Source organism: Pelophylax lessonae (assembly GCF_965119305.1).
Source record: "Pelophylax lessonae genome assembly, chromosome: 1".
NCBI classification, from domain to species: domain Eukaryota; kingdom Metazoa; phylum Chordata; class Amphibia; order Anura; family Ranidae; genus Pelophylax; species Pelophylax lessonae.
Window position 1 is genome coordinate 36,503,302 of NC_138768.1, and position 10,410 is coordinate 36,513,711.

Consider the following 10,410-nt stretch of genomic DNA (forward strand, 5'->3'; position numbering starts at 1 on the left):
TCACTGTTTTTTTTTTAATCATGAAAGTGTATTTCTTCCCAAAAAAATGCATTTAAAAGACCGCCGCGCAAATACCGTGTGACATAAAATATTGCAACGATCGCCATTTTATTTTCTAGGGTCTCTGCTAAAAATAAATAATTGAATATACTTGTATATATATATATATAATGTTTGGGGGTTCTAAGTAATTTTCTTGGAAAAAATACTGATTTAACCACTTGCTGACCAGCCGCAGGTCGGCAGGTCCTGGACAGGTCATAGGAAGCGTAGTCAGACAGAGCAGGTCAGCAACAGATGTTCAGGTACAGGCATGGACAGAAGGCAGGAGAATTATCAGGGTACAGGCAGAGGTCAGCAACACTGGAGCAGGCAGAGGCAAGCGGAATCCAAGACAGGCCAAGGTCAGGGCAGGTAGCGTTTAAGCGAGGTCAGGAGTCTCAGGACAAGCCGGTCAATCACAGAAATCAAGAACAGGAATGGGCACAGGAACACAAGAAGAGCTGCAGATCAGACAGCAACCAACTACTGCAGCTGCTGCACTTATATAGGCAACTTGGCGCCAGTGTCAGTGGCGAATGCATGCACATCGCGCGCCTGTGCACCGCAAGGCGTACACCCGCAGAGCTGCACCTGCACATTTGTGTGCGCCTCGGAGCTTTACTTGCACTATAGCTAGCATGTCCTTGACAAGCACAGTAGTGACATCACCAAACCTAGTGTGACTAGCAGTTGAGGCTTTAGGTACAGGATGCCTAGGCACCCTCACATACTACTCGAATAGACACAACCTGGGAATGTGGCACAGCAGGATCCTTCTTCGCAGGATTTGTTGGAGAAGACCAGACTTTGTTTAGATGTCTGAGGCTCAGGAGATGGGAAAAGGTATACTTAGGTTGATCCTGGGAAAGACCCTAAATCTCGCAGCAGGCAAGCACTGTATCTTGTGATCACTGTGAACCAATCGCAGCTATCCCAAGGGAAAACAGAGGCAGGTACCAGATGTGGTGGGAACTTGTGTAAGCTTTGTTATCGCTGCATGTGAGATACCAGATGGTCAGACATAGAAGCACAGCACAGCCAGCACTTGAGGGCAGATCCAGTACACAGAAGGTCATAATGTAACATGTCATTGAGGGCAGATCTAGTACACAGAAGGTCATAATGTAACATGTCATTGAGGGCAGATCCAGTACACAGAAGGTCATAATGTAACATGTCATTGAGGGCAGATCCAGTACATAGTTACATAGTAGGTGAGTTTGAATAAAGACAATAGTCCATCCAGTTCAGTGTAGGTGTGTGTGGCCGTAATCATCTCACATACCGCTGAATGTTCTGATCCTTGAGATGTACGTCTAAGAGTCTTTTGAAAGCCACCATACTTCCCGCAGAAACCACCTCTTGTGGTAGAGAATTCCACAATCTTGGAGCCCTAACAGTAAAGAACCCCCCCTGAGGTTAAAACGCTTCTCCTCTAATCACATTGTATGCCCTCGAGTCCTCATGCAATCCCTTCGACTGAATAGCTGTTTTTCTATGCCGAGATCACCATTGAGATATTTATAAATTGCTATCATGTCCCCTCTCAGGCGTCTCTTCCCCAGGGAGAATAAATCAAGCGATTGCAGAGGCTCTTCATAATTAAGGTCCTCCAATCCCCTAATTAGTTTAGTTGCCCTTCTCTGGACTCTCTCTAGCTCCAACACATTCCTCCTGAGGACTGGCGACCCGAACTTACAGAAGGTCATAATGTAACATGTCATTGAGGGCAGATCTAGTACACAGAAGGTCATAATGTAACATGTCATTGAGGGCAGATCCAGTACACAGAAGGTCATAATGTAACATGTCATTGAGGGCAGATCCAGTACACGGAAGGTCATAATGTAACATGTCATTGAGGGCAGATCCAGTACACGGAAGGTCATAATGTAACATGTCATTGAGGGCAGATCCAGTACACGGAAGGTCATAATGTAACATGTCATTGAGGGCAGATCCAGTACACGGAAGGTCATAATGTAACATGTCATTGAGGGCAGATCCAGTACACGGAAGGTCATAATGTAACATGTCATTGAGGGCAGATCCAGTACACAGAAGGTCATAATGTAACATGTCATTGGGGGCAGATCCAGTACACAGAAGGTTATAATGTAACATGTCATTGAGGGCAGATCCAGTACACGGAAGGTCATAAAGTAACATTTCATTGAGGGCAGATCCAGTACACATAAGGTTATAATGTAACATGTCATTGAAGGCAGATCCAGTACACAGAAGGTTATAATGTAACATGTCATTGGGGGCAGATCCAGTACACAGAAGGTTATAATGTAACATGTCATTGGGGGCAGATCCAGTACACAGAAGGTTATAATGTAACATGTCATTGGGGGCAGATCCAGTACACAGAAGGTTATAATGTAACATGTCATTGGGGGCAGATCCAGTACACAGAAGGTTATAATGTAACATGTCATTGAGGGCAGATCCAGTACACAGAAGGTTATAATGTAACATGTCATTGAGGGCAGATCCAGTACACAGAAGGTTATAATGTAACATGTCATTGAGGGCAGATCCAGTACACAGAAGGTCATAATGTAACATGTCATTGGGGGCAGATCCAGTACACAGAAGGTCATAATGTAACATGTCATTGAGGGCAGATCCAGTACACAGAAGGTCATAATGTAACATGTCATTGGGGGCAGATCCAGTACACAGAAGGTCATAATGTAACATGTCATTGGGGGCAGATCCAGTACACAGAAGGTCATAATGTAACATGTCATTGGGGGCAGATCCAGTACACAGAAGGTCATAATGTAACATGTCATTGAGGGCAGATCCAGTACACAGAAGGTCATAATGTAACATGTCATTGCAGGTGGTGGGAACAGCTGCGCTTTTGTTATGCATCTTGGCCATAAATGATAAGAAGAACAGCCCGGCCCTCGGAGGCACGCATGCCGTGGTAATAGGGCTCCTGGTTACTGTTATTGGAATGTCTATGGGGATGAATTCTGGATATGCTATCAACCCCGCCAGAGACCTTGGGCCCCGCCTCTTTACAGCCGCTGCAGGGTGGGGACTAGAAGTGTTCAGGTAACCTCTACACTTTTGTATACACAGATGCCACACAAAAGGGGGGAAACCTTGAATTCTTTAAAGTGTTACTAAACCCAGGAGCCTATATCTCGTCTCTCACAGCACACAGAACATGGAAATGTAATTATTTTAGTAAATATAAACTGCTAAATAATTTTTATCATCAGCAGTATATAGCAGTCTTGTGACTTCTATCAGTGTCTGGTTAAAGCTTGTAGGAGGAGTTTTCATTCTCCTCTGACTGTCCTATGAGAATGCAGGACCCCTGAACCTCTGTCTGGATGGTGTTGATTGGCCCTGTGCTGATCACATGCACCCTCTTAAGAAAAGAAAACCCTCTAGCAATACACACCAAACTGAGCATGTGCAGAGTGACTTCAAAGGCTCTGTCTTATCAGGAGATAGATTGGGGACAGTGGAAGGAGGAGAGGATCAGAGAAGACAGGATCAAACATCCTTTTTACACAATGTGCAGGATTAACCCCTTAGGTTTTATAGTGAGTATAATAAGCAGGCTTTACTGCATATACAGACAGATTTTACTATTGTGGGTTTAGTAACACTTTAGGGTAAATTTTATTTTTTGTTGTCTTTTTCATTTATCATTTTCTAGGGCTCACTCATACCGCAATCCCCCTGTTCAGTGTGCAGTTTTGCATGTACATTTATATGTTGTTTGCAGCACATTTATGGTGCCTTTTTAGTCATTATTTACATTTTTCGTTTAAGTTATTTGCATTTACATGCATTTGCGGTGTGCTCTGCTATGTTTCCATGCAAAAAAAATAAAAAGTAAATGCAGCATGCTGTACTTTTAAACGCACATGAAAACATTGGAATGATGTTATCCTGGCTCATTGAAATACATTCATTTTTCTTGCCTATGCATTTGTACTGCTTTTAAAAAAAAACGCGTTGGACTGCATCTGGTGTAACTAAGCCCTAAAACTGATGTCTAACCTCTTTCTGCCTCTCCCAGCCCTTTAACACAATTCACAAAAACATATCATAAAAACCTTTTATTTGCCCTGGGACTTTATATGAGGCACAGGACATACAACCAACAAATAAGAGTGGTTATACAGGATTACCGCTTTATTGATAAATACTGTAGATACAAATCCAATTACATAAAACAGAGATAAAATAAAAATAATAGCATGCTGATTTGTAGTTATTCTATATCAATACATTAATATATAGTTAAAATATTACTGGCCATATACTTTTCAGGTATCAATACATGATTAGTATAGAAAACGCATCCGAAAACTCAACGTGGTTTGTGAATCTCTGTTCACTTGACGAAACGCATCGAGTTTTTAGATGTATTTTCTAATTAAATTATGTATTGATACCTGTAATGTATATGACCAGTAATATTTATACTATGTATAAAATGCATTGATATAGAATAACTGATTTATAATTGATATAGAATAATAATCATAGAAATCAGCTTTCTATTATTAATAGGTTATCTGTTTTTTTTATGTAATGAGATTTGCATCTAGCTAAAAAGCGGTAATCTTCTATACCATTTATTTAGTTGTTGTATGTGTTGTGCCTCATATAAAGTCCAAGGGCAAATAAAAGTTTTTTATGGGTATGTTATTGTGGGGATGGAGGCGCATCCCTGGGTGCATCAGATCACATTTTATGTTTTTTATTTAATTAGCAAAAAGAAAGGTGTTTGCTGGACTTTAAGATCATGCGATCACTGGCTGTCAATTATGATGTGATGAGGAGAATGGCCTACAAGCTCCTGATCATTGGTAACTGGAAGATGTATATTGATGTTGGGGCAGGATATGTAAGCTGTTCATAGTAAAGGGTGGGGCACAGTAGTTGATGGTAAATGGGATAGACACTGATGGGGTAAGGAGCAGAGAACATGGTGGGGCCTCATCCTGGGGAAGGCAGCAGAGTGGAGAAGGAGCTAAGAGGTTTACCAGAGGCATTGAGGATATTGAGAAGAAAGAGAAGAAGACAAAAAAGAGGGTCACGTGAAGAAATGTCAGGCACAGATGGAAACAGAAAGGTAGAGCATAACAGTAAAATGGGGAGAGAAGTGGTGGGAAAGATAGGAGAATGGGAACAAAGCAGAAGAGAGAGTACACCGAGGATGAAAGACTTGGATTTTGCATAGGGGAGGGGAGCAGACACACTAAGAGAAGAGTGGCTAGGCAGAAGAAGAGAATGGGGGTCAAAAAGAGACCCCAGTGGTGAAGAGAGCAACATTGAGGGCCCCCCTAGAGGAGAGAGTACACTGGGAAAAGTAAATGAGTAGCGCAGAGAAGAGTGAAGCATCATCCTTGGGGTGCACACAGCCAAGAATCCTCCACTAAAGTTGTATTATAGTAAAGGTTGGGGCACAGTAGTTGATGGTAAATGGGATAGACACTGTTGGGGGAAGCAGCAGAGAACATAGTGGGCCCTCCTCCTGGGGAACGCAGCAAAGTGGAGAAGGAGCTAGGAGGTTAACCAGAAGCATTGAGGATATTGTGCAGAAGAGGAGGACACAAAACAGGGTCACATTAAGAGACTTCAGGTGCAGAAGGTAGAGAATAGAAACAGAAAGGGAGAGAGTAACAATAGTATGGGAGAGAAGTGGTGGGACACCGAGAGTGAGTAGGCGGAGGAGAAAGGAGTTTCATTTTGCACAGAGGAGGAAAGCCGACACACTAAAGTAAGAGTGGACAGGCAGAATAAGAGAATGATGGGGAAAAAGAGGCCCCAGTGGTGAAGCGAGCAAAACTGAGGATGATAGTGGTGAGGAGAAAAGGGGTCACATTTGAGGAGAATTAACAATGAGAAAGAGAACAGAGTAGAAGGAGAGAAGAGAGTGGAGCATCATTATTGATATGTCCACAGCCAAATGTATGCAAGAATACTCCATGAAAGTTGTATCATAATAAAGGGTGGGGCACAGTAGTTGATGGTAAATGGGATAGACACTGTTGGGGGAAGCAGCAGAGAACATAGGGGGTCCTCCTCCTGGGAAAGCAGCAAAGTGGAGAAGGAGCTAGGAGGTTAACCAGAGACATTGAGGATATTGGGAAGAAGAAGAGGACACAAAACAGGGACCCATTAAGAGACTTCAAGCACAGAAGGTAGAGAATGGAAACCGAAAGTGAGAGATTAACAATAGTATGGGAGAGAAGTGGTGAGACACCGAGAGTGAGTTGGCGGAGGAGGAAGGAGTTGAATTTTGCACAGAGGATGAAAGCCGACGCGCTAAAGGAAGAGTGGACAGGCAGAATAAGAGAATGTAGGGAAAAAAAAGGACCCAGTGGTGAAGCGAGCAAAACTGAGGATGACATTGGTGAGGAGAAAAGGGGTCACATTTGAGGAGAATGAACAATGAGAAAGAGAACTGAGTAGAACTCCGAAGGAGAGCAGAGAAGAGAGTGGAGCATCATTCTTGAGGTGTGCACAGCCAAATGTATGCAAGAATACTCCATGAAAGTTGTATCATAATAAAGGGTGGGGCACAGTAGTTGATGGTAAATGGGATAGACACTGTTAGGGGAAGCAGCAGAGAACATAGGGGGTCCTCCTCCTGGGAAAGCAGCAAAGTGGAGAAGGAGCTAGGAGGTTAACCAGAGACATTGAGGATATTGGGAAGAAGAAGAGGACACAAAACAGGGACCCATTAAGAGACTTCAGGCACAGAAGGTAGAGAATGGAAACAGAAAGGGAGAGATTAACAATAGTATGGGAGAGAAGTGGTGGGACACCGAGAGTGAGTTGGCGGAGGAGAAAGGAGTTTCATTTTGCACAGAGGAGGAAAGCCGACACACTAAAGTAAGAGTGGACAGGCAGAATAAGAGAATGATGGGGAAAAAGAGGCCCCAGTGGTGAAGCGAGCAAAACTGAGGATGATAGTGGTGAGGAGAAAAGGGGTCACATTTGAGGAGAAGGAACAATGAGAAAGAGAAATGAGTAGAACTCCGAAGGAGAGAAGAGAGTGGAGCATCATCCTTGAGGTGTGCACAGCCAAATGTATGCAAGAATCCTCCATGAAAGTTGTATCATAATAAAGGGTGGGGCACAGTAGTTGATGGTAAATGGGATAGACACTGTTGGGGGAAGCAGCAGAGAACATAGGGGGTCCTCCTCCTGGGAAAGCAGCAAAGTGGAGAAGGAGCTAGGAGGTTAACCAGAAGCATTGAGGATATTAGGAAGAAGGAGAAGAGGACACAAAGTGGGTCACATGAAGAAACTTCAGGAACAGAAGGTAGAGAATGGAAACAGAAAGGAAGAGCTTAACAGTAGGAGGAGGAGACAAGTGGTTGGACAGATGGGAGAATGGGAACAAAGCAGAAGAGTGAGTACACCAAGTAGCAAAATGCTGAATTGTTCACAGAGGAGGAGAGCAGATACACTAAGGCAGTGATGGTGAACCTTGGCACCCCAGATGTTTTGAAACTACATTTCCCATGATGCTCAACTACACTGCAGAGTGCATGAGCATCATGGGAAATGTATTTTTAAAACATCTGGGGTGCCAAGGTTTGCCATCACTGCACTAAGGGAAGAGTGGACAGGCAGGAGAAGAGGGAAATGGGGGGGCGGGGGGAAAGAGACCCCAGTGGTGAGGAAAGCAAAACTGAGGATTACAGTGCGGAGGAGAAAAGGGGTCACACCAGAGTAGAGAGTACACTTGGAAAAGAAAATAAGTAGAACTCAGAAGGAGAGCAAAGAAGAGAGTGGAGCATCATCCTTGAGATGTGCACAGCCAAACGTGTGCAAGAATCATCCACGGAAACTGGCCATAGATGACTTGTTTTTTTTTCCCATCAGCCAAGAGGCTGATTCCTCCATTGAACTATCGACTGCTTTTGAATTGAGATGGCCAGGCGTGAATCCAAATTCGGCCAGTCTCTACTAAACAGGCTGAATTTTGTTCCAACTATGTCCAGCTAAACATGCACAGGAGACTGGAAGACTAAAGCCTCGTACACACGCAACGAATTTCCGCCCACCAGTCGTCCGTCTTTTGTCCAGAGTGGTATCTGTTGGTTGGAATGTGCTCTAGACTGCACACGAATTTTCCCGCACGACAGAATTCTACTTCAGAAGTGATGTCATGTGTTGGATTGCTTTCTTTGTGATCTTTCGTCTCTGAGCATGCCTAGTCTTGCTCATAAGATTTTTCCCCATCGAAATCTGTACTAATGAGACGAAAATCGGTCGTGTTTTGACGGTCGACAAAAATTTTATAGCCTGCACACCAGGATTTTTTCGGCCAAAAAGTCGGAGTCGGTTGTTGGAAGCATCATACTAACAAGCCGAAAATCGGCAGATCGGTCGTCGGATGAAAATTCCCGGCCGAATTTCCACTCGTGTGTACGGGGCTTTAGAAAAAAAAAATAAGGATGTCAATGGACAATTGTCTTGCTTCAACCAGTTTTAAACCATAGACCACAGTCTTTGTCTTTCCATTCCAGGGCTGGAAACTACTGGTGCTGGATACCTATTGTGGCCCCTCTAGTGGGTGGTCTGACTGGAGCCTTCCTGTACAAGCTGCTGGTGGGACTTCACCTTCCGACAGACCAGGAAGAAAAAAAGTTACAGGAGATGGAAAAGGGGAACTCGGAGATGGTGAACTGTGAATACATGTGAACTCCGGGACCATATAAGGAGATTGGACCTACAGTCTCCACTGTCTTAGCACTGGTTCAAATGTTGGACTCTGTAAGAGACAAAAGTTGTATATAAGCAAGATGAATTGTATATAATAACTGACCTGGAGGAAACAACAGACTAAAACGAGGCTGATGTAATATTGTATTATTACGTTTTATTTTATTTAAAGCACTTTTGAAGCTTATTCAGTCATCCCGTGCTCTGATAATCTAGTTTGAATTCCCAGAACTGAAGGACACTTCAGCACCCCTTGTGGTGGAGAGCAAGTACTGTATCTACATGGCTTCATGGACTGTAGCAAAGTGGGCATTATCATTTCTGTTCCAGGGATTATGCCATTGTGTTAATTACATATATCACTTTATTTTAAAGGATGACTCCACCGAAAACATATATATCTTTTAAAGCTGAACTCCAGGTATACAGCTCAATATACTGATGAAATACATATATGAGAGTTGTATAAGGTGCCAAAGAATTTGTATTTCTGTTCTGAGATTTACACAACATCATAGCACCCAACTGTCCCTGATTTCAAGGGACTGTCCCTGATTTGTAAGAAAGTTCCTCTGTCCCACTTTCCTCCTCATTTTGGTCTGATCTATATAGTTGTATATAAAATGCACTATTTATCTTTCTATTTATCTTTTCCCGGTGCTAAACCTTTCATCCAACTTCTAAATTGCTGCATTTGTAAATCTCAAAAGGCATTATAAAGGAATAGTAGTGGTAAAAAAAAAATAAGAAGCACTTGTGGGTTTAACTAATCATTTTTATGTACAATTCTCTTTTAAGGGGGCGTGGCAGGGGTGTGTGTCCTATGTCTGCATACTTTTGACCAGGGCCGGGACAAGGGGTGCGCAGGAGGGGCGGCTGCCCTGAGCGCAATTGTTTATTGCAAGGATGTGGGCGCCCTGGCCCCAACCCTAAGGGAAGGGAGGGGCGCAGTTTGGCACCTTTGCCCGGTGGTCTTGTCCCGGCACTGCTTTTGACAATAGGTGTCCCTCATTCCCATCTCAGAAAGTTGGGAGGTATGCAACATTGCTATAGAACACAGTCTCGTCTGGCAGGGGAAGGGATCCTGATCTTTGCTGCAGTTTCACTTTTCCTTACAGGTCTTCTCCAAGTCCCCACCCTGTGATTGGACAGTGAAAAGAGAAGCAGAACACTGATGAGCCCATCTCTCTGTTATTACTTTCACTTTCTTCTCTTTTCGTTGTGCTCTTTGCACTGAAGCAGGCCTTACTGGCTCCCCATTCTGCTTCTCTCTCTTCTCTGTCTTGTGCTGTACAGGGACTGCAAGAGGCTGATAACAAGTTCAATTTAGGTACTTAAACTGCTTGCTTATAAAGAATACATTTAATGATGTAACAATAATTACAGAGCAGCACTGATTTGTGTCTGCGTAGAGTTCATGCAAATTGGTTCCTGGATGCCTAAGCCAAAAACTCTATGACTAATTTGCATACCTAAATATTTGACATATATATATATATACTAGGGATCGACCGATTATCGGCAAAGCCGATATATCGGGGGCCGATATGCACTTTCCCTGATATATCGGATTTGGCCCCGGAGGTTACCGAGATTGCCGATATTTCGGGAAAGTGCTGTACCGGAGTCATGCCTGCAGCTAGA

The 10,410-nt window shown here is 43.4% G+C and overlaps 1 protein-coding gene across 2 annotated transcripts in view; it reads left to right on the forward strand.

Moving 5' to 3' along the window:
* LOC309555059 (aquaporin-7-like) overlaps window positions 1-8,784 on the forward strand; it is a 129,922-nt gene extending 121,138 nt beyond the window's left edge. For both annotated transcript variants that reach the window (XM_082256882.1, XM_082256881.1), the window contains 2 exons: window positions 2,897-3,114; window positions 8,571-8,784. In XM_082256882.1, coding sequence (XP_082113008.1) covers window positions 2,897-3,114; window positions 8,571-8,745 — 393 coding nt within the window. In that variant the 3' untranslated portion in view covers window positions 8,746-8,784. The remainder of the gene's footprint in view (window positions 1-2,896; window positions 3,115-8,570) is intronic.
* Window positions 8,785-10,410: the final 1,626 nt, after the last annotated feature.